At 39.7% G+C, this 27,448-nt stretch overlaps 1 protein-coding gene across 1 annotated transcript in view; it reads right to left on the bottom strand.

Moving 5' to 3' along the window:
* The window catches only part of abcb7 (ATP-binding cassette, sub-family B (MDR/TAP), member 7), a 56,569-nt gene extending 34,102 nt beyond the window's left edge, over positions 1-22,467 (bottom strand). The window contains exons 1-5 of the mRNA XM_078547558.1: positions 22,300-22,467; positions 12,204-12,284; positions 9,346-9,429; positions 5,750-5,869; positions 578-710 (exon numbers count right to left, since the gene is read on the bottom strand). Coding sequence (XP_078403684.1) covers positions 578-710; positions 5,750-5,869; positions 9,346-9,429; positions 12,204-12,284; positions 22,300-22,452 — 571 coding nt within the window. The 5' untranslated portion in view covers positions 22,453-22,467. The remainder of the gene's footprint in view (positions 1-577; positions 711-5,749; positions 5,870-9,345; positions 9,430-12,203; positions 12,285-22,299) is intronic.
* Positions 22,468-27,448: the final 4,981 nt, after the last annotated feature.

The following is a 27,448-nucleotide window of genomic DNA, read 5'->3' as shown; positions in this document are numbered from 1 at the left end:
CGGCAGTTGCTGTATGTACATTCCACCTATTCCGATCCTCCATGCTATTACCAGGTTTGGAATCCAATTCTGTCTACCCATTTGACAAAAGATATGTTGCAGAGCTATGAAGAAAGATCGGGGGAGTTGGGCTAATTGGACAGCTCTTTTAAAAAGCCAGCACAAGCATGATGGGTTGAATGACCTCCTTCTATTCTATAGGATTCTATGACACCATTACAGCTTCTACTGAAACAACTAAACAAACAAGGTAATGAGTCTTGACTGAAGGTCCCACCCTATTTATTTGTTTGAGAGTAAACATTTTACACTGCAAATCTATTACCCTTTCAAATCTTAGTTTCCTGCTGCAATATACCTCACTTTCTTCTTTTGCGCCAGAAACATGATTTACATATATTTTGATATAATCTGTAAACTCAAATCACTACAGCAAGAATCTCATGCACATAATATAAATTTATGCAAAGTGAAAAAAAATCTCTGCAATTCTATTGCCAGAAACATTTGCTACTCATTGCAACCTGCACTGTAAGAAAGTCAACATCTGTCAAGCAAATTAAAATATTTTACTTACAGCCAATAAGGACAGTTGTTGCCATGGTGATGACTGTACTAGTTGCATCATTCAGGTTCAAAACACTACCTGACATTTGGTTGAGTTCATCTACTGCATATTTAAACATGAAGGGAACCATTATATTCATGAGCTGCAAAGACACAAGAACAAACATTACAAAAGGTTGAACACTATACCTAGTGAATAATTTGACTGATTTACAGCTTCCTGAATAAAGGTCCTGGAGGCACTTTGAAATGTCAAGTCCTTAGTGATGTAGAAAGTTGGCAGTAAAGATTTAATTCACTGTAACATCTAATAGCTGGCAGCTGATGCTAGTATTATCATTGCTTCACTGTATTTACATGTCTGCTTTTAACAACAAAGAAGCTAACAGCTGCAGCTTCTTTAATATGTATTAAAGTACACAGTTGCACCTCAGTTGTCCTATTTTAAATGGAAGAATACAATCAAAACTACAATGCAGGTTTGTAGAATCTTACTTTTTTAAAAAAAAAAGAGCTCACTTCTGATAAAACCAATATTACAGCTTGATGCAGGTACCTGTTTATTTTTAAATCAGGGCAAAAATTGTAACCCTCACCATCCCTACACATTACAGGCCTCTGCTAATGCCATTCCTTATCTAGTCACCAACAGATACCCAACAGCAGCATTAGGTTGATCTGAGCCCATTTCCCTAACTTCTTACAGTTTCCCTTTAAGTTTCAGAAATCAAATTGCATGACAGGTCAAATGGTTTCATTCTGTGCTGTATCCATTCTATGGCACTATTAGAACAGAAAGATGCAAGAATAAAAAAAGATAAATTATGAATTTTATTGGTCCTCTCTTAGTTTACTTCACAACAGGAGCTCAGAAAATGGTAGATGTGGATTTTGTTGTTTTTTTAAAAAGTGCAGATATTCATGAATTATGTTAATAGTGCCGGAATAAATTAAAGTTTAGGACGGCTATGGAGAGAAGAAAATAACTCCATGTGATCACATGCTGCAGATGCAGCCAATGATAGGAGTTGCCACAAAGTCAAAAGCACAAACGTCTGACTCATTTTCTTGCTACGTTCCCACCCACTTCTGTTGATAGGACATGAATAAAGCACAATGCAATACTTAAAAAGCAAACAAAAATAAACACTCTTCAGAATATAGAAGGATGGCACTTTGTGACGTGAAATTACTGGAAAATGATTCAGACGGGGATTTTCCCTAGGTAGTTTAGGAATTACCAGTTGCCTCAGGCTGTGAGAAAGGTATTTTTGGAAAATAAATGTTGATACATTCCACATCAAAATCACACTAGTTAATTGAATTGCTGAGTGTCAACATTACTCAAAAGCCCTTCCTATTCAGCTGTACCTGTTGACAACCTGTGCCTTTAGATTCTCTCAAAGTTTTCAGGAGCCACAAACAGTAGAGTAAAGGGCAAAAAGTGACATAAATAGAGAAAAGGCAAAGTATACATTTAAGGGGAAGCTAGATAAATACATGAGGGAGAAAAAATATAGGAGAGTGAGACGAAATGGGAATATGTAAAGACCAAAATAGGCCTCCTATTAGGCTGAATAGCTACTTCTGTGCTGTAAAATTCTAGTAAATTAATATATCTAACAAAAACCAAATAGGGAAAGATAACACTATGAAAAATAAAAACAGTGGAATGCCACTGTTACAGAAGATCCTGTAAGCCTCAAGTTAACAAGCTCCTTCCATCCAACCCATGTAGAACTCCATAAAGCCACAGTACTCATTAACTTTGCACTGATGACCCACAGTCCCAAACAATGTATTGCTCAACGTCAACTCTCGGAATTTTCAACACATCACCAGTGATTCAATGGGGGTCTGTACCTCCAATTTGAAATGTAATAAGTCCCTAATTTTAAATATGACTAAAGTGGGGAGCTGAAATTTGAATTCAATAAAAATCTGGGATTAAGGGTCTTACAATCTTAAGAACACACCTGGTTCACTAAGTCCTTTAGGGAAGGAAATCTGACATCCTTAACCTGGTCTGGCCTACATGTGACTTCAGACCCACAGCAATGTGGTCGACTCTTAAATGAGCAATTAGGGATGGGCAATAAATGTTGGCCAGCGATGAACAAATAAAAAAAATTCGAATGAAGACCAGGAAATACTGCATAAAAAGGAAAAGGCCAATAGTTGTATTTTAATGAATTCAATTCAACTGTTAAATGCAGCCTGAAATAGCACCACCTCACATTACGAGACATGAAATAAGAGTGAGTGGAGGTCTACGCTGGACACCAAATTTGGTTAACATCCTATAACTCTTAGACTGTTCTACTACGTTCCTGGTTTGCCTTCCACATTCTACCTGCCACAAAGAACATCAAAAACTCTGATGCCCATGTCCTTACTCAGATTCAGTCCTGTTCACCAATCACCCATGTGCTCGCTGACCTACCATTGGCTCCCAGGTTAAACAATGCCTTGAATTTAAAAGTCTCGATTGTTTTCAAATCTCTCATTGGCCTTGCCCCACCCCATCTCCAATCTCCTCCAGCCCGAGAATCCTCCGAGATATCTGCACCCCACTAATTCTGGTCTGTTGTGATCACCAATTTTAATTGATCTACCACTGGTGGCCATGCCTTCAAGACCCAGAGCTCTGGAATTTCATCCCTAAAACTCTCTGCCTCTCTATTCCCCTTTCTTCCTCCAAGATGCTCTTTCCAAGTTACCTTTTTGACCTTCACCTGCCTTAATCTCTCCTTGTGGCTTAGTGTCAAAAATTGTGTTTAATAACACTCCTGTGAAACACCTTGGGACGTTTTACTACATTGAAGATGCTGTACAAATAAGTTCTTGATGTTAACTGTTGAATGGAATGGGTGCCCAGTAGCAAGTTTGCTGATGGCTAATGGTAAAGATTGAAACCATGAATAATTTGTAGAATATCTAAAGACTACTAGTTGCATAAACTAATAGGGAACGTCACGAAGCAACTCGAGCATTGGATTTTTGTTTGGTTATCTGATTCAATGATGAAATTTAATGGTAGCTAATGGGTTATACAGTAGTCAACTTGAACAATTAACAGATTAAAAAGCCTGTGCATATAGATTGCCAGACGCACACTAACTATACACAAGAGAGCAAGCTTCCATAGAAACAGAGGAGAAAAATTGTTGCATGCTAAAATCATGTGATGCATTTTCAAATGGAAGAGATTGTATTCCTTTATATAGAGATCAAGTTAAAAACAAAATATACTGTATCAGGATAACAACAAAAACAAGTTTCAAAACGACACATCAATTCAGGTTAACATTTAAAATTAAGATCATAGAGCTTGTAAAAAAAAATTCCATACATGCATAGAACAGAGAATGCCACAGTACATTGTATAATAAAGATTTATTCCATGAGGATAGAAGACCAAATTGCTTAGGGGCAATGCAGTCATGTGGATATTATGTAAATTACATTCCCACATGAATAAAGTTAGCATTTCAGGGCACAGGGTATACAGTTAATTTCATAATTACATTTGATAACTGTAAATAAAATACCAGCATAATTTTGAAATGCATCTTTGATGAGAATTTTTTTTTTTAAAACCAAGTACAGAAAGAGGTTTCAGCAATAATTGGACAGACTGCAGGTTTTAATTATAATTCCTATTATGATCAGGGTAAGTTTGGCAAATTTAGTGCACTGCTAACTTCTAATAAGTAATTAAAAATTAGACTGTTGTTCAATGGGAACATCCACACTTAATCAGATTCTAAAAGAGATTAATATTGTGGATAGACCATTCAGGAAAGAGATCCACTTGGAATGTTCACCTCTCTTTCAAATACTAACAAATCACACTGTACATTTCTAATGTTTTGTGTCTCAGAACGGTTACAGTACAGGAAGCTGTTTGGCCTGGCGTTTACACTGGCTCTCCAAAGGAGCAATTTCCCTAGTGCCACTCCCTGGCCTTCTCTAGGGGGTACAAAAGATTGTCTTAGGCTGCTTCGTCTGCAAATTATTTTCTATGCCGTTGAGTCTCAAATGGAACTTTTGCATAAAATCCTATTTCTGCAGCAAGTTATGAATTAAAGTTGTATGTACATTTGCCCCCCTCACTCTTTCATTCTCCAGTTTCCAGCCCCCACAAACTACTTCAGGAGCCAATCTAAGCCAAGACTTGGCAACAACAGGTGCCAAAACTCCTTGTGATTCCTTCACTGTCACGGAGTCAAAATCCTGGAATTCCCTCCCTAACAGCACTGTGGGTGCACCTACACTGCAGGGATTGTAGTGGTTCAAGAGGGCAGCTCACCACCACTACCTTCTCGAGGGCAATTAGGGATAGGCAATAAATGCTGCGACGCCCACATCCCGTAAAATGAATATTAAAAAAATTTGGGGGAGGTGGGAGGATGGAGCTATGTTGTGTAACAACCAACAGAAAGAGCTCTATTCTCCCCTTTTCTGTTCACATCACCTTAATTCCTTTTCCTACAGACCTTGGAATGGCTAACTTTTATTCTTGAGCATCAATCACTGGTTTGTGTTGGGGAATACAGCATTATCAGCTGGGTAAAAAGAAAATAAATAAATAAACCACAAAACTTAAAGCACTATTTCAAGCAAAACCTTCCGCAGGAAAACGGAAGCAACACAATTTCCCCCACCTGGAGTTATTTTTCTGACCGAGAAACCATATGACCAAAATTAGCATTTAATTTAAACCCCTCCATTTCTTTAGACTTCATTTTCATAAGTTACTATTTCCATTTTGAACTCCCAACCTGACACAATAGTTGGGAAGTTAATATCCTTCACTCATATCACCCTACCCATTCACTAGATTCTTATAATACAAAGTTGATCAAATGCAAACAGCAAGATTGCGAAGTGAGCATCATTTACTTGGTTGTAGAAATGGAGTTATACTTTAAAATCACTTCATTGTTTAAAACAACTCCACTAATGCATAAAACAACCTTGTGCAAAATGAGCCTCATCATGGCTCCCTTGCTAACAACGAGACTAAATTCTCTCAGTTTAAACCAACGTAAAATATAAGATCAAGCATTTTCCTATGTCCGATTACTAAAATAAAAATAAAAACAAAAACATACTGGATGGCACAATAAAAAAGTTACAAACGCAGCATATCCTTAAAACGTGGACACAAATGACTGACCTTTGCACCACCTAAAAGGCCAAGAGATACAGCCACCCTGGCACGGAGATCAGGCCTATCCTTTGGCCAAACATATGTAAACATGGCCTTGAGGATGTTTCCTGTATCAACATCTTTGAACTGAAAGATAAATTTTACAAAATGAGTGCACTTTCAAACTTTAATAACATATTTGTAAACAGCAAGTGCTAATGACATCATGAGTATTTCCGGTTTGCAAAGGTTACTGAGTTGACAATCTAAATTATCTTATTTAACAAACAGCAGTGCTGAGTCATCTTTCTAGTATAGAATCGCACCATTATAAATTTAGCTAATAGTTGGGCTCAGCGAGTCTTCCAGTTAACGTTACAGTACAATAAGATTTTAAAAATTCAGAAATGGATTGAACGTAATGTTTAAAAATTCTTTCCAGTTATACAACTTTTTAAAAGGGAATCTAAGGATGAGGCAGCATCTTTAAAATACTAGGATATCAAGAGATGGCAGTACTTTTTAATCATTAAAATAAAACTTGAGATAGCTTTGCTAAAAACATCACAATGTAAAAATTTTCTATATTTGCACAGTGACTATTTACCATCTTCTGCATGAAATGGCAGAAGTTTAAGAACTAACAGGCTTAAAAATAACATGCAGCAATACTAACAATGGCCCAGGTTTTGCAGTAGTAATAACAAATGTCAGTGTTCCCTGTCATTACTTCTCAAACTGACAGGAACCTCAGGAGTCTGCACACATTCAGTTAAACACAGAAACCCAGGAGTAACTGTCAGTGATTCTATTTTTCCCCCACAAGGTGTGCTGTTGATGTTGCACATACTGCAATGGAGTAGAAATCACTGAGCTGACAAAAGTTGTACTTTCATGCTATTAGTTTTGAGGATAAAAGCCCTTGAACAAGTTACGCCTTGTTGAATGGGGTGTAATTGGATGTTTAATAGTGTGCCAAGTTCATAATTACTGCTGAACAATCCCCGCCCCTGAAAACCTAATCTTATACTTGTGGAATGTCAAATTTCTCTATTTTGATAAAAAGAATATTTTTAAAATGCGTTTTTTTAAAAAAAAGTTTGAAGCTATTCCTTTAATCCCATGTGTTTATCCCAATCACTTATCTTACTCTCTAAAATTGATTAAAATGAGAAATTCAGTGGTTTTTACTTCTTGGTTTCCTGTGTGACAATACTTTAATGTGATTGCCTGCTTACCATCCCCTCACTTGATGACACCACAGTTGCTGGACACCTGGAGATCCCCAGACTTGGTGCCAAATTGAGACTTGCACTCGGAAAGGGGAAATCCATGCCAAAGATCATAAGATCTTCGTAGACAGTTTTCTTCAAGGGCAGCCACTAGCACTGCTGCTTAGCCACTGACCATGAAATCAAGGCCATTAAGTTAGTTTAATATATTGAACACTTGCAAATACGCTCTTTCCAATTTTAAAAACTAGCTTTTTGGAACTATCACTTTCCAGAATTTTTGATGTGTGTTAAGTGAACAGATCTTCCATGGTAACACTCAGAGCAAGCTAGATAAATACACATGAAAAGATTTGCAGGGGGTGGTGAATTGCAATATTAACTGTAAGATTAATATAATATATTTCTATTAATATAAATAGAAAATATAAAAGAGGAAGCAAAAGATTAGAAAGGCTATGGGGAGCATGAAGAAAGACTGGGAAGGAATATAAAAGGGAAATTGGACAGGATTTTATCAACACAAAGTTAAGTGGTTAAAAACGATAACATGATAATTGAGAAACAAAAGAAGAATCTAATGGAGGATGATGGTAGCAAGTGGTTTTTCATGGTTTTCACAGAAGCATGCCTTAGTGTGAATTGAAGGATACATAGGGGAACTGAAATAATTACATAGAATAATTATAGATAAGGAAGTACTGCTGAAAATGTTGATAAAACTCAACTCCGAATCCTGAATTTTTTTTTAAAAAGTCTTTCAGATATCCTTGGAAAGAAATGCTGTACCAGAGGACTGAAAGATTACAAATATAATGCCTCTATTTAAGAATGAAGAAAACAAACTGGATACTAGCCTAACACTCATGGGTAGGCTTCAATGGCCACAATAAAAGGATAAAATTACTCACTTAGGAAGATCAGAAATACAAGATATAAGGAATTGTAAGTCTGAACAACAAAACAACAGTTGTATATCAACATGCAGGAAGGTAGCAATGGACTGGTCAGGTGGGCAGGAAAGTGGGAAATGGAATTCAACCCCAGAAAGTGTCAGCTGATGCATTTGGGAGGTCAAACAAGGCAAAAGATTACACAATAAATGGGAGGGTACTGAGAGGTGTAGAGAAGGTGCCTTGGAGTGAACATCCACAGATCCCCGAAGGTAACAGGACAGGTTAATAAGGTGGTTAAGGCAGCATATGGACTCCTTTCATATTCTATGCCTCAGCTAATAAGAGCAGGGAGGTTATGGTGGATCTATATAAAACATTAGTTGCGCCATAACTTGAGTCATGTGTGCAGTTCTGGTCACCTCATTACAGAAAAGGATGAAATTGCATTAGAGGGGGTTCAGAGGAGATTTACAAGGATGCTGGCAGGACTGGAAAATTGCAGCTATGAGGAAAGATTGCATAGGCTGGGGTTCTTCTCCTGGGAAGAGAGGAGAGGGGAGGGTCGATTGAGATGTACAAAATTGTGAGGGGCATAGATAGAGAGATGGGAAGGGCCTAATTACTTTAGCAGAGTGGTAGTGACAAGGGGGCATAGATTTAAAGTGATTGGTAGAAAGATTTGAGGGGAGATGAGGAAAATCTTTTTCACCCAGAGGGTTGTGGGGGTCTTGAACTCTCAGCCCACAAGGATAGTAGAGGCAGAAATCCTCAATTCATTTAAAAGGTATCTGGATATGCACCTCAAATGCCGCAACCTGCAGGGATAAGGGCCAAATGCTAGAAAGTGGGATTAGGCTGGGTGCCTAGTTTTTGGTCGGCACAGGCATGATGGGCTAAGTGGCCTCTTTCAGTGCCATAAACATTCCATGATTCTATGTACCTTAAGTTGTCTTATCCAATTTGTGAGAAACCAAATCCAACTGATTTGCCAGTAACTCGGGTAATGCTAGAGTTAGGCTTTTACAATGAAAAATGTTTAGGTGCACAAGCTGCCTCCCCTACCCGCTTACAGGTTTTTAGGATAGCCTTCCTTGCAAATAAAAGCACTGCATTTGTTTGCAAAACAAATCAATTTTTGACAGCAAACAATTTTATAATTAAAATCCTATTTCTTATTTGCTGCCCTCCCTCTCATTTGGGCTAATTCACAAATTACACTCCTATTTCATCTATAAAATCTGTGCTTTTAAGGATCACTGATTTCAAGAAAAATTATTTGGTAACTGTTTGCATTTATATAGCACCTTTAACATGGTAAAAGTTGCTTCACAGAAGCATTATTAAACAAAATTGAACATGTTTATAAGGATGTAAATTACACACCAAACATTCTTTCATGAAAACAATCCCTCTTTCAGGTAAGACTTAAGACATCAGGTTTGAAAATAAAATTGCATTCAGAGTTTACACTCAACCACAAATACACAACAGTTACATTTTTGGGGTCGGTATGAAGGCCTCCACCAGCATGTCCATGCCAGCCTGTCCTTTTACCCATCAACTGCCACCACTGGGGTCCCTAAAACAAAAACAAAACAGTTATACAGACCAAGATGTTACAACATGTAAAGACACAAGTCACAAAATTAGATAACAGTAGAAAACTTATGACTTCTGTCTTGAAGTACTTTTAAAAACAAAATCATCGATGATGCTACACACTGGAAACCAGACTTACAAAACAACTTGCATCTCATTTACATTCAAATCTACAGCCAAAACATTCAAGTGTAAGCATGCAAAGCTCCTGTTTTTCAAACCTTGCTCACTGATGAGCAGGACTGTTTAACCAATGGAAGGGAAAAGCAAACAACCACAAAAGCAGGAAAAATAAGGTCAAACATCACCACCCTACCTCCCAACCACTGTTTCACCCTCCCCGAATGTGATTTCAATAGGAATTAGATTCTCATTAGCTCATCTTGTAGTAAAACAAGTCAGGAAAAAAAAGTGAAAATGAACTTGTTTAAATTATGCATGAGCAGCACTCACAAGAAAAGCACTTCATTCCAGCTCCCTTTTTTAAAAAAAGGAAAATGCAATGAGTATAGAAGCTTAACAGATGGCAAGTTCTGTTAAAATCTATTAGAGGGAAGGTGAGAAAGTAGCAGGAGGGCAAGACAGAGGCAGCACCCATGTTTTCTTACTGCAATGAGCGTGACTGTGGCGCCCTCCAGCATCAACACTGGCAGCACATTATACGTTTAGAATGGCTATAAAATATTGAGGTTAGAAATCACTGCCTCCTGTCCAGTTCCCCCCTGCTCAAAGCATTTACAGCCCAGAGGAGGGCGAGTAGTTTAATCTTTGTCAATGCTGTTCTGAGCTACCAGGATTAATATCCTGGGGATGAATTCATCTCATTACTCATGGCCTCCAAATTAGGTACAACCCATAGTATGGGTGGCTGGATGGAGGATGGGAAAGAACAGAAAAACAAGGGATAAATAGACCCCATGTTTCTGAGCATTGCTGAGTCATAAGTGATTTCAACAATTGCAACAGCTCAAAATTGGTTTTAAAAATTGAAAAACTGGGAGCGGGTTTATTTTTTGAAGGGCAAAGAGACAAAATTTGACTTTATTTGTAAAGATCAGAGAACACAATTATAAGACAAGGAAAGCATTGCATATTTGCCCATCAGGTAACTTTTTGGCAGCAGTAATCTAAACCTGTATATAGGCTTTTGATTAAAGACTAATTTATAGTATTGAAAATTATAACAATTTCCCAGCAAGTTATTCACACAATTAATTCTGAGCTAGTCACTAAGATTTGAGAATTAATAAACACCTTTAAGTCTTCCTTATATTTGTGGCTACTCAGCCTCAGACTACTATCCTCCGATTACACTGAGACATTATTCCTTGCTACAATTAGAAATATATGCGTTGCCCTCTGAACAAATTCTAGTAGTTTATTAATTTTAAAGGTCAACTAGTGAAAACTGCAAATCGAATCCCTTTTTCCTGAAAATGTTTCATGCAACATACTGCAATGATTGCCATAAATTTATATCAAATCTACAGATTAAATCTTGGTGGCTTTGACATGGTGGATCGCTTGACACACAAGCAGTTAGGCAAAAGAATTCCAATAGTCTGTATTTTGCAACGTTGAACAGAATAAAACTAAGATATTGTCTTTTGTGTCTTTCCTGCATATTTCCTTCCCTTCTTTTGATGGAACTGAATCACACTTAAGTACAATATCTGCAAATCCTGCCAGTCCTTCAGGACTTCATCCAAGCCATTCAAAACATGCAAACCTAAAGTATTAATCACTGAAGCCAATTGCAACACGTGCACCACTGCCTCACTTAAATTCAATCAACTCAGTTGACTGGGACCTTCCCATTCTGTGCAGTTCAATATTACGCAGAGCACTTATCCATGGAGCTGTTAAGGAACATTGTAAAAGGTGAATTAATAGCATTAGTCACACAAAATGAAAATAAGATAAAGTGACAAGGTTTGGTTTATGGGTTCTGAGGTTTATCCCCAGCATTAAGGCCAATTCCTCAAGGGATGAGAGATTCTGCTCATGAACTGTCCACAATACCCCTTTCTCAAATCTCAGCCAAACTGAGAAGAGATACTGATTTTTGTAGAGGAGAGAAAAAAAAATAGAAAAGCATCAAGGTGATTTGACAATGGAATTAGAGGTGACATGAGGAATTTCTTTTTCAAGCAACGAGTGGTTAGAATTTGTAATGCACTGATAGGGTGCTGAATGCTGATTCAACAGCAGCTTTCAAAGAAGGAACTGGATAAATATTTGAAGGACAAAATATTGAGATATTTGGGAAAAGAGTGGGAAAAAATGGGACCAACTGGATTGCTCTTTGAAAGAACCAGTGCAGGCTCAATGGCCATACTATTTTATCATTAGCCCAGATTGCGCTCGCATTTCTCCTTGTTGGCCAATATAAGTAAAACCTGATGGAGTTCTGCAAGCAAGTTATTTGAGTTACTGTCTTAGTTGAATGGTGTATGGCATGATGAGAAGTAATTGGAAAAGAAAGAAAATTGCATAGGGAGTCTCATCATTCCACGTATAAAAATTTTGTACGTTGCAGACAGCCAGCAACTAAATTAAGTATTATGAGGAGAAAAGTGCCCCAAAAATCTTATTAGGTAACTAAATGGGCAAAATTTACTTCCAAAAATATAAACTCATCAATTCTCTAAAAGGCTACTCGTCATTGCTGGTCAATCACATCCATTTAAAATAACCAGTCATACAATATTCTTTCTATGAGTAACTGGATATAAAAGAACAGTAAAATCCAACCTTTGCAGCCTCCAATATGTGCCTTCCAGTTTCTCCTCCCAAATTTTGCAAAGTCCCATATCTTAAATATGTCGGCAAAGCCTAAAGAGCAACACAAAAGGAGAATCAATACTTTACATACATAGAAACGATTAAACCAAATCTTATTGCTACCCCAAATGTTCCCAAAAATCATTAGTAAAAGAGATTCAGCTTTGTATTTACCAGCCAGAAAATTAATCAGCTAAATATCACTCAAATTAAGCAATGGTAGTAATACTTGCCAGAAAAGCCATATGAAAAATCAAATAGCAATGTTATTACAGTATCTAGCAGGCTAATAAGGGTGAACAGAAACTTATTGTAGCGCAACTGAATGCGAGAGATCTTATGGAAGTATACCATTCCATTTTGTAAGTTAAAGCACCTATATTTTTCCAATTGGAATTGTATTTTGTCTTCTACAGTAAACAATGGATTTGGCAACACCAATGGGCAATTGGCTACAACTATAAAAAGCAAGCAATACACAAGCACAACTTTTGAACAAGATGCACGGTGCTAAAGTATATAATAGAGCATAGATTTAAAAAGGCCAATGCTACAATACAGAATAGATAAATCAGAACACAGGCAGAGAACACAGCTTTATAAATCTTCCTCAGCTTTACCCTCAGTTTGATTTTTCTCTTTGAACACTACGTCTAATCTACATAATAATGTCAGATGTATCGTAGCATTGCTGAGTGATTTAGTCACATGCTATTTTTAAAGAGGAGCTATTATGCACGTACTGCACAATACATTGTGCAGGGCCAGACTGCATTGACCATTGAATCCTAAAGTGGTAGGCTCAGTCAGCCCAGAAGAGACAGCAGCTAGTCAAAACATTTGGGGTAGGTAGCAAAGTAAACTCATACTGTGGCCTGCTTCTTCCACAGCTACTGGGTAATCTTCTTGGGCAGAATTTAGATTTCAGAACAAGAGGCAGCAGCCTGAGTTTGAAAAGTAACTAAAACTGTCAGAAATTGCTCTAAAAAACTTCCCATGGCACTATTTCAAATAGGGTGTTATCCCGTGTCCTGACCCATATTTACTTCTCAATTATCACTAAAATTGATTAGCTAGTCATTATCACATTGCTGTTTGTGGGTATTTGCTGTCTGCATATTGGCCACCGCATTTCCTACATTACAACAGTGACTACACTTCAAAAAGTAGTTCAGTGGCTGTAAAGCACTTTGAGATGTCCTGTGGTCATTAAAAGTGCTGTTTAAATGCAAGTCTTTGGGAATCAGAAGTAAGGGCCAGGCCTTGAAGAGCAAAATGTAGCTAAAACTATTAAGAATGTAGCAGGACTGGAAGTCTGAATCTAGCGAAGGGAGGCTGCAAAACATTTAGGAGCCAGCAGGTACACACAAAGTTGGTTGGAAAACCAACCAGAAAGATAGCTTCCCACAGGGTTAAATCAAGAATAAGGCAGATGGCTGCATTTAAAATTTAATAAGCAATTTTAAATTTAAAATAAAATTGAGGACCTACTAAAAGGGCAGAGCAGTACAATCTAGTCCTGGAATGATTGAAAGGCAAGTAATTTAGTCAGTATGGATAGTTTAGATACATGTGTTATCCAGGCATTTGTTTAAGGGTGATAGGGATGTTAGAAAGCCAGGGGTGTGAGAAGATGCAGATACCTACAAAAATTATATGACAGGAACTGCCTATGTAGCAAGATCTTACTCTGTAAATGACTACACTTCAAAGGTACTTCATTGGCTGTAAAATGTCCAAAGATGTCCTATGGTCGTGAAAGGCACAACAGAAATGCAAGTCTTCCTTTAACAGAAGGAATTCTGTAGTCAAGAACCTAAGTGAAGCCAGACAATGCCTCAAATTTAATGACGTGGAATTTCCAGTACTTTCAATCAAGCATCGCCAGAGTTTAAAGTTCAGAGTCCTGGTGTGTCAAAGTTGGCTTAGTGATTATTTCCACTAAGTAAATATCTAATTTTTTTAAATAGCTGAGAAGAACAAATCTGCCAATACCAGAAACTTAATTCCTATCAGTAGATTGTGAAGCTTCAGTGATGGCAGCTGTGCAAGCAAGAAATGCATTTTTCTCAATACAGACTCTTAGCTGGGGTAAAAATGCATCCCAATCTAGAGGGCAGAGAGCCTAAATCAAAAACAAAATTGTGGCTTTGTTAGAAGTCTGAATTTATAGATGTGTACTAATGGAAAAGTGAAATGGAAATTCAAACAAATTTGACTGTAATGTTTAAATACTGCCTTTAATTATTATTTTTTAACCATTCATGGGATGTGGGCATTACTGGATAGGCCAGCATCTATTGCCTATCCCTAATTGTCCTCGAGAAGGTGATGGTGAGCTGCCTTCTTGAACCACTGCAGTCCATGTGGTGTAGGTACACCCACAGTGCCGTTAGGGAGGGAGTTCCAGGATTTTGACCCAGCAACAGTGAAAAACTTTACATTAAAATTGTCTCCCAATGTTGAAAAAACCATGATGAAACAGCTAGTTCAAAATGGCAGACACCAAGTCAAATGGATTATATTGATACAGGTGCTTAGGCATTGAATGAGAACATTTCAACCATCATCTGCTCAAAAAAAAAGTAAATGAAATTGAAGCCTGTTTAAACAAAGTTGAATGATGTAGCTTTCAAACTAGCAATGTTATTTTGTACTATCCAGCAAGACATTGAATGCTGTCTGTGCCCAGAAAATATAATGCGGAGGCCAGTGATATTATATTAACGCTTAGATTTTTGATTTAAGCCACTAAAAGGGTTCAAAACACTTAGGGCATTGCAGACCTATCTTTACAGCCAATTACTAGCATAAGCAGCTCCTGGACCTGTGAAAGTCCAAAATATCTATCAGCTGGTACCTTGTGCATCTAAATGTACAACAAATTGGCTGCATTTCTATATACCCATCCTGCCTCGAGGAGTATCATATCGATTCAATCTAATTCAAGTTGCCAGAAAAATCCTAATGCAGATGTTGGACATTGCCAGGAATGCCAGAGCATTACAACCGACCATCCCTGTGCTCTAATGAAAGGTCATTGACCTTAAATGATAACTTTCTCTTTCTCCATGAATACTGCCTGACCTGGGCATTCCCAACGTTTTCTGTTTTCATTATCTTTGTGTTTTATTTGATTGTAGCTAGTTTCCTTCCTGAAGATATCTGTCCTCCAAACACATCCTAGCACATTTACTACAGGGATATTCATAAAGCTCAATTCTCACATTAAAATTTCACACCGATGTAATAAAATGATCAGACACATTGCCATCTGATTAAATTAAAATCTCCCACATTTATTTGCACAGGAAACACTAGTTCACCAACTGATAAATATGGGAATGAATAGAAAAATGTTACAGGAAAATACAAACAAAAACTTGCAACTTGCATTTATTATCTTGCTTTTCACAACTACTGGACGCCTCAAAGCACTTTACAACCATGAATGTACGTTTAAAGTGTAGTCATGGTTCTAATGTAGAAACACAATAGCCAATTTGAACACTGCAAACTCCCACAAACAGGAAAATGATAATGACCAGATAAATTGAAAGGTAGAATAGCAAAAAAAAAGTTACGTTTACAAAATGCCTTTAAAGCAATGAAACATCCCAAGGCACTTCACAGGAGCATTATAAAACAAAATATGACACCGAGCCACATAAAGAGATATTACGTCAGACGACCAAAGGCCTGGACAAAGAGGTAGGCTTTAAGGAGTGTCTCAAAAGAGGAAAGCAAAGTAGAGAGGCGGAGAGTTGTATTGTGGGAACTCCTTGGCCCAACTGAAGTCACGGCCACCAATGGTGGAGCAATTAAAATTGGCTTCTTATGCATCCCTAGAGAAGTTCCGATATCTCAGGGCTGTAGGGCTGGAGATTACAAAGTTAGTGGGGAAAGGCCCTGGAAGGATTTGAAAACATAAATGAGAATTTAAAAGTCAAGTCTTTGCTTGACTGGGAGCCAAAGCAGGTCTGCAAACGCCAGGTTGATAAGGGAATGGGTTAAGACACAGGCAGCAGTTGATCTTAAGTTTAAGGAGGGTAGAATGTGGGAGACCAGCAAGGAGTGTGTTGGAATGGCCGAGTTTAAAGGTAACAAAGGCATGTGTCACAAAAACACGCTCTATGCCAAATATGATTTTTTAATCCACTGGCTGGGAAACCAAACTGAACTCTTAAAAACAGAGACTTTTAAAAACACAAACTTAAAGGTGTGACTTGAGCTTGCAGCAAAGTTGGCTACTGTAATTTACATCACTGCACTCTCTACATTGCAACCCACTGAGATGGAGACACTGGATCTGCAAAGGCCCATCAAGGACAATGACCTCAGGAGAATAATGAGTGAGGCATATATCCTGTCCCCATTAGCAAGGTATCAAGGCAATCATCTGGGATATTCAAGAGAATTCCCAGGCATGAAATGATTAAGTTACAAGGGAAATACACTCGTCACAAACATGTTTGATCACTGGGTGACAGCCATGTGACATGCCCATCCTTTGTATGTTTCAACTTCTGCTTTCATTGCAGCAAGAGGACACAAGCAACTGAGAGACTGATGAGAGATGACCCATGTGGGATCCCTCATTCCTCCCTCTCTCTATAACCCACCTTGCAAGTTTCAAACCCGGTTCACCATGATCATCCAGGGAGACTGCTGCTGCAAATAGAGACTTAAAAGAATTCATCCCAACACTACCGCTTCCAGGTGAAAAGCCAAATTAGCCGTCTACATCTTTCAATCAGAAGCACTGGGATCGCCGAAAGAAAGTCACAAACCACCAAATGCAGCTTGAAGTCAACTGAGGCACCAGACTGCATATTCCCTTTATTTCTCCGAACTCAAATTGACAAATCCATCCTTCCCTAATTGAATCTATTGGTGTATCTAAACGAACTTTTGAATGCGTGCGTGAAAGCTGGAGTGTATTTTATTATTTTGCTAAGATCAGTTTACGTATAATTAAGCTAGCCTTTTTCTTTGGTTCTTTTATGATCACAGCACATCAACTGTTAAACACTCAATGACTTATCAAGTATGCCCTTTTCAAAAAATCCTGTTGCAGTCAAATGAGAAAAGGGAAAAGAGGGGAGCCTTTTGACTCCTCCTTGCCTGACCATAATACATGAATGAGACAGAGGCAAAGTTACACAAATGGAAAAAGGTGGTGTTAGTGATGGCACGAAAGAGGTTGGAAGCTCATCAATATCAAAAGTGACACTAAGGTTGCAAACAGGCTGACTTAATCTCAGACTGTTTCCAGGGAGAGGGGTGAAGTTGACAGCTAGGGAAGAGACGTTGGATGAACAATGGCTTCAGTCTTCCCAATATTTATTTGGAGGACATTTCTACTCATCCAGTACTGGATAAGCAGTATGATAATTTAGCAACAGTGGAGAAGTCAAGAGTGGTGGTGGTGATATAGAGCTGGGTGCTGTCGTCGCACATGTGAAAACTAATGATGTGCTTTTAGACAATGTCACCGAGCAGCAGTGTATAGATGAAGTAGGAGAACAAAAGTGGTTTCAAAAAGTACACTTTCACAAGGTACATATTACACATAAAATTCTGAATGTTCTACTCACCCAAAATATAGGAACAAAAATTCTCATTTCAAAGCATAAACATTAACTTATTTACACATTAAAAACCATTAATGTGCACGTTATAGTCAAGTTTCATCAATTATAACTCAAACATCGACGTTAAATACAGTCATTAGGTGCTTTGTTAAAAAACTTCTCATGCATCATGTCACATGCCTGTATCTTAACCATGATATGGCAGCATCAAAGCATGCGTTGCCAGACTAGGAGATTTACAAACCACTGAATGCAAACAGTTGTCAACAGTACAGTTTTTTTTAATGTGCCACCTCTCTGTCAATTAAAATGGCCAGTCTATGTTAATCAATTCCTGGAAGCATTGCTAGTGATTAACGTGGGGGGGAGTTACATGGTTTCAGGAGGCAGTCACACCCGTTAGATGGGGGTCTTCTGATCTGGTGCATGGTTAGGGACAGGAGAGTGTGACTGAGTGAGGCAGGTATGGGGACCCAGAAGGTAGAAGTGGAGAAGCCTCAGCCTTTGCAATTGTCCAACAGGTTTGAGGTTCTTTTAAAGCTTGTATGGGTGAGAGCAGAGACTGTGTGGTGGATGAATGAACTGACCATGGTACAGGGAGCCATTCAAGCAGGGGGAGTAAACAGGAATGTAGTGGTATCAGGGAACAATATCATGAGGGGAATGGACAGTTCTCTGTAGCCGAGAACAAAAGCCCAGATGGTTGTGTTGCCTGCCGGTGCCTTGGGGGGGCGGTGGAGATGAGATGGGATGGGGAGGCAAATCATGTGAGGGAAGATGTGGTAAACTAAAGAGAAAAGGCAGGCAATAAGCAGGGTAATGACAATCAGAACATGACAGGAAGGGAAAGTGTGGCAGGAAGGGACGGAGTGTACAAACTTGAGTGCAACAGCAGGTAAGGCTGCAAAAATAGTAAAAAGACAGATTTAAAAAGGCTTTGCATTTGAATGCCATAACAAAAAACAGATGAATTGTCAGCTCAAATAGAAATAAATATGTATGACCTGATAGGCATTACAGAGACATGAGTGTAAGGTGACCAAAGCTGGGGCTTGAATATTCAAGGGTACATAACATTTCAAAAGGACAGCAAGTTAGGAAGGGTGGTGGGGTAGCTCTGTTAATTAAGGATGACAGTACAAGAGTGAGAGATGGCCTTCATTCTAAAGATCAAGATATAGAAATAGTTTGGGCAAATATAAGAAACAGCAATTGTGGGAGTAGTTTATAGGCTTCCTAACAGCAACAACGCTGTAGAATGGGGTATACAGAAAGAAATAATGGAGGCCTCTTTTCAATCATGATTTTAAATCTACATATAGATTGGCAGAAACAGGTTGGTAAAGATAGCCTGGAAGGTGAGTTGAGTGTTTTTGGGACAATTTCTTAGAGCAGCAAGTTCTGCAGCCAACCAGAGAGCAGGCTATTCTAGATCTGATAGCGTGCAATGAGGCAGGATTAATTAATGATCTCAAGGTAAAGGTGCCCTTTCAATCATAACATGATTGAATTTTGCATTCAATTTGAGGAAGAGGAGAGTGGGTCTAAAATTGGTGTGTGAAACTTAAAACAATTACTAGAGTATGAAGATGGAGCTGGCTAAGGTGAAGTGGAAAAATAAGTTAAGGTCAGTAGAAATGCAGTGGCAGACATTTAAGGAGATATCGAAATGTATCTTTGCTGAATGTTATGCAATGAAAAATAAAGAATCTAGGAGGCAAATGCACCATCCATGGGTAACTAAGGGAGTTAAAGATAGCAACAAATTGAAAGAAAAAGCATACAATTCCGCAAAGATTAGTGGTAGGTCAGAAGGTTGGGCAGAATTTAAAAACCAAAGAATGGCTAAAAAATTAACGAGGGAGAAATTAGAGCCTGAGAGAAAGCTAGCTAGAAATATAAAAACAGATAGCAAGAGTTTCTACAAATACTTAAAGAACTAAAGTGAGCATGGGTCCTCTAGAGGGAAAGAGAGCCCAAGTCTGGGGAATTAATAATGGGAAATAAGGAAATGGTGGAAGCATCAAATAGGTATTTTGTGTTTGTCTTCACTGCAGGAGACAAATAAAATCCCAGAAATACTTGTAAATCAAGAGATTAAATGGAGGGGGAGCCTTAAAACAATTACAATCACCAGGGAAAAAGTGTACTGAGAAAACTATTAGAACCAAAAGCTGACAAGTCGCCAGGACCTGATGGACTGTTTTCCCAAACACAACATGCCCTCCCACCTATTTTTGTCTTGTCAGCAAATTTGGATACATTACACTCTGCCCCCTCCTCCAAGTCATTAATATAGATAGTAAATAATTGAGGTCCTAGGACTGATCCTTGTGGCAACCCACTAGTTATGTCTTTCCAACCTGAAAAAGACCCATTAATCCCAACTCTACCTTCCGTGTGTTAATCAATCCTCAATTCATTCTAATACATTACCCCCAATACCATGGGCTCCTATTTTGTGCAATAACCTTTTCAAATGCATTCTGGAAATCCAAATACAATACATCTATCAGTTCCCCTTTATCAACTCTGCTTGTTATATCCTCAAAGAACTCTAGCAAATTTGTCAAACATGATTTTCCTTTCACAAAACCATGTTGATTCTGTTCGATCGCATTAAGCTTTTCTAAATGTCCTATTCCTTCCTTAATAATGGATTCTAGCATTTTCCCGACAACAGATGTTAGGCTGACTGGCCTATAGTTTCCTGCTTTTTGTCTCCCTCCCTTCTTGAACAGGGGCAGCACATTAGCGGTTTTCCAATCCGTTGGAACTCTCTCGGAATCCAGTGAATTCTGGAATATTTCGACCAATGTAATCTAATATTAGTGGTCTAATCAAAAGGTGGCCAGAAAGCCAATTTGGTCTGCCTATTGTTTGAGACAATCTGTATCCTTAGATCAGATGTCATTGTAACTCATTCTCCATCTAGTAACCCAGAACAGTAAACTGTTCACAAACATGATAGTTCCCTCGCACAAACATATTTTCTTCTTTGGAAATACTTGGGATATCTTGTTCAAAACACCTATATCCAACCGGGTACATATTTTCCAACAGTTTTGCAAGTGCTGCACATCTTCCAACAAGTTTGGGGAAAACAGGAAATGGTGCAAATTTCATAAAAATAAGACTGCTCCAGGAGAAAAGGTGGACCTACACTTTGTAAAAAGCTTTTATAACAAAACTACTCTAAGCAAATTTGAAGGAAAATACATTATCCTTTTATGGTTAACTCTCAAGTTACAATATCAGTGACATATTTTACTGTGTTCACAAAATACTAGCACCCATGGAGAGCAACAGAAAAATGTCCTAACTTATCATCTTTGCAATCCACCATAGTTAACCTTTGTCCCACAATGGGAAACATTCAAATTGGGACAGGGCGAAATTATCAAGACATACACAGCTCCATCTGTTTTCGAGATTAATAACCAGTCATACATAAATTATCTACCACTGGGTGCTTTGCACAAATGCAACATCGTTCCTCGGAGCTAACAAGCAGTCAGTCCAACCAATGGGGCAACCCATTTGCTCAGCCATCAGGACTAAACAAAAATAAATGTTCAAGGCAGCAAATTATTGGACTAAACACAGCAAAGTATCTGCTAGGAAGATCAGTACCAAAAGTAGGATTTTATTAGATAAAATGAACCAGATTACAGCCACTTAATTATGGCTTTCCCCTTTCAGATGACAACTGTCGGAAGCTGTAGTTGCGGCTAATCTCATCTCAAAACTTGGCCAACTCTCTCCCACAATATACGGCACTTCGCACAATCTGGAAATACGGCACACATTTTAAACACGTTCTTTTCATTTTTGAGAGAGAGAGAGGCTAAAAAGGGATTTATTTTAAAGGAAATATTCCACACATCATAAAGCATGTTGATGGCTTGATAATCAATGCGAACACATTGTGATTTCCCCATCTCCTTTGCCTTTGAGTGGAAATTCCCAACCTCGCCCGGAGCTGGGGGGGGGAGGAGCTTGCTGGACAGAAACCTGACTGAAAGCACATAGACAAATCTGGAAGTAACTTCGGTTTCACCCCGCAGTCAGTGCCTCCTCGGAATGATTAAGGCACGGGGATGAGCCTGGATCTCCAGGTGGCCCTGCCTGGGGGTGGTGAGTGGGGGGGTGGGCTGGGGGTGAGGGGTGGGCCGGGGGTGAGTGGGGGGGGGGGGGGGGCCGGGGGTGAGTGGGGGGGGGGGGGGGGCGGGGGTGAGGGGTGGGCCGGGGGTGAGTGGGGGGGGGGGGGGGGGGGGGTGAGTGGGGGGGGGGGGTGAGTGGGGGGGGGGGGGTGGGCCGGGGGTGAGTGGGGGGGGTGGGCCGGTGCTGGTGCTCACTGGGAGCTGGAGGGGAGCTTGTTGCTGCTGTCGGTCGGGTTCACACTCACTCACCCAATGACTGACCGTCCTTCACTCTCTGCCACCGCCCATTCTCCCTTCAAGGCTGCTCACCTGATGGTGCTTGTCGGCGGGACGCCCGGGGCTCCTCAGGACGTGGACCGAGCTGGCAGACTGCAGCAGCAAGGCGAGCCGACGCCTCTGTAGGTGAAGCCGACAGCGGAGAGAGAGCCACAGCGGCGCCATCTTAACCCCGGCCCGCGGCATTGTGGGAGCCCCAGCGCCACGTGACCATATCCCAGTGCCCTCAGCATCCACATACTGCCCCAGGACTGCAGCATATATAGTAACAATACTCAACATTATTACTGTTCTAAATAATACTCAGCATTATTACAACCTACAATAATACTCAGCATTATTACTACCTACAATAATACTTAGCATTATGACTACCTGCAATAACACTCAGTATTATAACACTGCAAAAATATTCAACATTATAAATGTCTGCAATAATCCCTCTCTCTTCAGGTACCATGCCCTATGAGGGTGTTGGCAACCATTAACCTCCATGTTAATCTTGCTCTGGAGGCGTGGATCATCTTCATTTGTGGTACATTCATAAGAGTAGGATCATCAACTTGGTGAAAGATGCTCATTGGTCTGCCCTAAGCTTATTGGTCTTCCAGTGCGAAGAGTTGGCCCCGATCGAGTGTTGCAGTCTGGCAGATTCCAAAGTCCAGGACTACATGCTGAGGAATGCACTAAAGCTTGGGGCAGCCGCTGCAGAGGGGCAATGGGGAAAGGCTGCTGTTTAAGACCTTTCAGTCATAGTGCACTGAGTGGCTGGGAATTGTATAGACCCCCTCGGGCTGATGTACATTGAATGTATGCAGTGAATATTACATGTATCACAGTTATATTGAAGCATCTCAGAATGCAACATGATCTATGTAGATAATTTGAATATTGTTGCACTTTCTGTAATGACCATTTTGAAATGTCTGTAATGTTCCTTTTATTGTAGTGAAGTACCTCAGAGTGCAACATGACCTATGTAGATAATTTGAATATCATTGCAATTTCTGTGATGGCCATTTTGAAATGTTTTGTAATGTTCTTTTAGATATTTTATGAATAAAGTATATTTTTGCAAATAAAAAACATTCAGAATATTCAGAGTATTAGAACCCTTTGCTTTCCTTTGAATTGTGTCATAGGAGTATCTTCATAGAATCATAGAATTGTTACAGTACAGAAGGAGGCCAGTTGGTCAGTTGAGTCATGCCAACTCAGCGAGTACAACTACCCCACCCTTTCCAGTAACATTGATTTTTTTAAATCTTCAGTTGTTTATTGAATTCCCTTGTGAAGGCCCCGATTGAATCTGCTTCCACACCCTCTCAGGCAGTACATTCCAGCTCCCAATCACTCGCTGCTAAAAATAAATGTTTCCTCATGTTGCCTTTGGCTCTTTTAAATGTGTGTCTTCTGGTTCTTGAACCCTCTGCCAGAGGTAACAGGTTCTCCCTCTCTGCTCTGTCTAAACCCCTCATGATTTTTAACATAAAATCTTACAACTATCAAGTAAGATTTGCTTTTAATGTCTTATCTGAAAGACAGCCTTTTATGTCTTGAGTCTATGAGTTCATTAGTCAAATAAACTCGAATTGTACGCCTTCATATACACTTGTTAGTTGGTGCTTGCTATCAACAATGGAGAGAGACCGACAAAAGAATAAACTGTGATTGTTTATTGCAACAGAAGGCAGAGCACTAAATCATTGCGTGTTCCCACAACCACCTTCAGCTCTACATTTACAGTTAAGCAGTAATAACTATTTACAAATCAAGTGTCTCAGGAGGCTTTCTCGGACGTGTTGAACGTTGCAGTTGAACAACCTTGGCTGGTTTTTCCAAGACCTCATTTTCAGGGGACAGTTGTCCACTAGCTTCCTCAGTGGATTATTTCACCATCTTCCGAGTGTGGTCACATTCACTCCTGCTGCCCCTCCCCTCCAAGCCGAAACAGATAAATGACAACAAGCACAAAGCAACACTGAGAGAAAAAAAAAGTTTTTCTTTTTGAGGATTGTCAATAATTCCTCTTTTTCTTCCTGTGTGTCCTTTTCTTGGTAGCACTGATCTGTGTCTTGGTCTTTGCTTTAATTTTGCTATTGGCTGGACCAGACTCAGGTGCAAGCTGAACGTGAGTGAGCTCAGTAGTTGGGTTTTCCAACAGCTCTTCTGAGAACTCAGGGCCTTCTAGTTTCAAAACTTCAGGGCTTTTACGCAGCTGCTTCTTCAGCTCTTTCAATTCTTTCCTATTCTCATTAATAGTTTCCCGGGGGGATCTCATATCGTTTCCCCTTCTCAGCTAATTTGTTCCATAACTCGGCCAGAGACAGGTTTAACTCTTTCTTCTTCATATCTTTTCAGTGGCACAGATTGGGAGCTGATTGAATCATTGTAGTGCATGAATGTCCTTTCTGAAGAATGCTAACTTCAGCTTTAAACTCTGTCCCAGTATAACACTTCTGTGGGCTTCTCCCATTGGGTCTTCATGCACTCAATTTTTTCTTGCAGTAATGCTTCTGGTTTCTAATTGGGAACTTAGTGGGCCCTCAAGGTTTATCTCTCCCAGCCAGTTCCTTCCGAGGAGACTCAGTCCCCTGCCTGACATTACAAATAGGGGTAATTTTGCAGACTGTTCCTCATACTGCACCTTACTTGAGATGTCCCTTTTGATCTTATTTCTTCATCCATGTATGTATTCCATTTAGTGCCCAAAACTTCCAATCTTAAAGGATGGGTTCCTTTATTCGGGTATCTGAATGTGTGTTCTCCATTGATGGACATCGACGCTCCAGTATCAACTTCCATCTTAATGGGTTGTCCATTGACTATAATGACTACTTGGATCGGTTCGGTTTTACCCACTTTCAGGTTATATAATGAATGGATGCCTAATTCTATTTCTTCTGGTTCTTCCACATGACATATTTCACAATTTCTCCTTTTGGCTTTAAAATGCTGTCTCAGCCAATCTCTGCAATGCCGCATTATGTGACCACAGCGGTAGCAGAAAAAGCATTCAACATGTTTGAATTATTGATCACCCACTGGATGCCTGGATGCATTTTGTGGGTTTTCACTGTAGTACTGCTATTTTTTACTGATCTGTACATAGGAGGCATTTGCCACCTTTCTGTGGGGTCCGATGTTTTTGTGCCCTTTGCTGCCGGTCTATTTCGTCCTGCCAGATGGATGGCGCCACTTTGTGTATCTCTTATAGCTTCTGAATTTCTAACAGCACTCCCCATGGCTGTGGCTAATTCTAATGCCTTATTGAAGTCTAGATTAGCTTCGGCTAGCAAACGCCTTTGAATATTATCATCTCCAATCCCGTATATCAGTCGGTCTCTCAACATATCCCTAATGGAAATTCTGAATTCGCAATGTTCAGTTAAAACGGCAACATATTCAGCTATTGTCTCCCCTGGAAGCCTATTCCTTGAATTGAACTTGAAGCGCTGCATAGTTACTGAGGGCTGTGGTCTCAGGTGGTTTTGTACAATTTTTATTAACTTGTCGAAAGTCTTTGAGTCGGGGGTGTTAGCTGACAAGAGGCTGCGGATCAGCCCATACATTTTGCTCCCGCATGTGGACAAAAGAATCGCCGTCTTTTTTCCCTCCCCCCAATATTGTTAGCGGTAAAAAAGAACACTAGGCGCTCAACATACTGAGACCAGCCGTCTGAAATGGAGTTGAATGGATCGACACGCCCGAACTGTGGCATCGTGAACAACTGCAAGGGGACTGCACTTCTGATGGCTTCCCAGTTAATGATGAATTCAGGTGTTTGGCTTACTGTGGCTTTCTTGACTGATGTCGATCAATTCGTGTTTTGTCTTCCACAGAGATGCCCTCTCCCTGGGGCATCTTATAATTTTCTGTCCATAGCCATTTTCCTTGCATCTACCTCTTTAAATGCATTGCCACTTTAAGAGCAGTCACCATTTTTTCTCAATTCCGTCTCTGCAGCTGTTGGTTTTTTTGTTCTATGTTTCACACTCTTTTTGAGTTTTGGTGGGATCCCTGTGATCACGATTCTGCAGGGTTCTTTTTCTTTTCTCTTCTTTCCAAATTAAAAACTGCAGCACTGCTTCCTGCTCTGATTACCGTCTATTTTATAACTCAAGTACAGATTCTCTTTCTAATGTTTTGCTCACCCGTCTTGTGGATTCTCACTCAGGGATCTTTTAATTTTGCTATTTTAATCCTCGTCGCCAGTTTTATGTCTTAAGTCTATGAGTTCACGAGTCAAGTAAACTCAAATTGCATGCCTTCACATACACTTGTTAGCTGATGCTCGCTATCCATAATGAACAGACCGACATAAGAACAATGAGTGATTGTTTATTGCAACAGAAGGCAGAGCACTAAATCCTTGTGTGCTCCCACAATCACCTCCAGCTCTAGATTTGGTTAACCAGTAACCTTCACTGTACAGTGATTGGTCAGTACTATCACATGGTTAGCCCACTTGAATTCTCTTAAAGGTACATGGTACTCCACTTTACCACACAGCCCCTCCCATAATGATGCACTGAAGTGTCAACCTCGATCAATTATGTATGCCAGAGTGTAAGGGGAGCCTTCACACAACTTTCTAGTGGCAGTCATAGAAGCAGCATTAGTGATAGGCCTGTGCCTCTGCTTATTCTTCTTCAGTTCTCTGTCTGAAGGCAGGTTTGACCCACAGCACCACAATCTCCACCACAGCTAGGGCAAGGAGACAGGGCCTGAATCCACCCCAGCTGGAACAGGGATCAAACTCCATGCTGTTGGCACCAATCTGATTCACACTGGCCATCCAGCCAACTGAGCCAACCAACCTCCCCCAACCGAGTCCAAGTTGCTGTGGCAACATAAACTTTTACATGCATGTTGTAGCCTGGCACAATGGATAGTGATGGTAGAAACCAAGAACCAATTTCTTTCCATCACATGGCTGACCAGGAATCTCTCCTGTTCTTATGCCTACCATTGGCATACGTTGAAAGGATTTACAAGCTAATAATCAACCTGTTTACTTGCGGTGTGAACATATCTTTCTTGGCCATCAAGTCCTGGGTTGGGACTTTAACCCGGAGCTTCTGGCTCAGAGGCAGGGACGCTTCCCAGTGTCACACAAGACCTCCTCCCTGCTCATTGAGACTGCAATTTGAAAATATGTTCATTGAGGAAGTTGGAAATG

Source organism: Cetorhinus maximus, chromosome 8, assembly GCF_964194155.1.
Source record: "Cetorhinus maximus chromosome 8, sCetMax3.hap1.1, whole genome shotgun sequence".
NCBI classification, from domain to species: domain Eukaryota; kingdom Metazoa; phylum Chordata; class Chondrichthyes; order Lamniformes; family Cetorhinidae; genus Cetorhinus; species Cetorhinus maximus.
The sequence above is the reverse complement of the archived record's forward strand: the minus strand, read 5'-3'. Positions and strand labels throughout refer to the sequence as shown.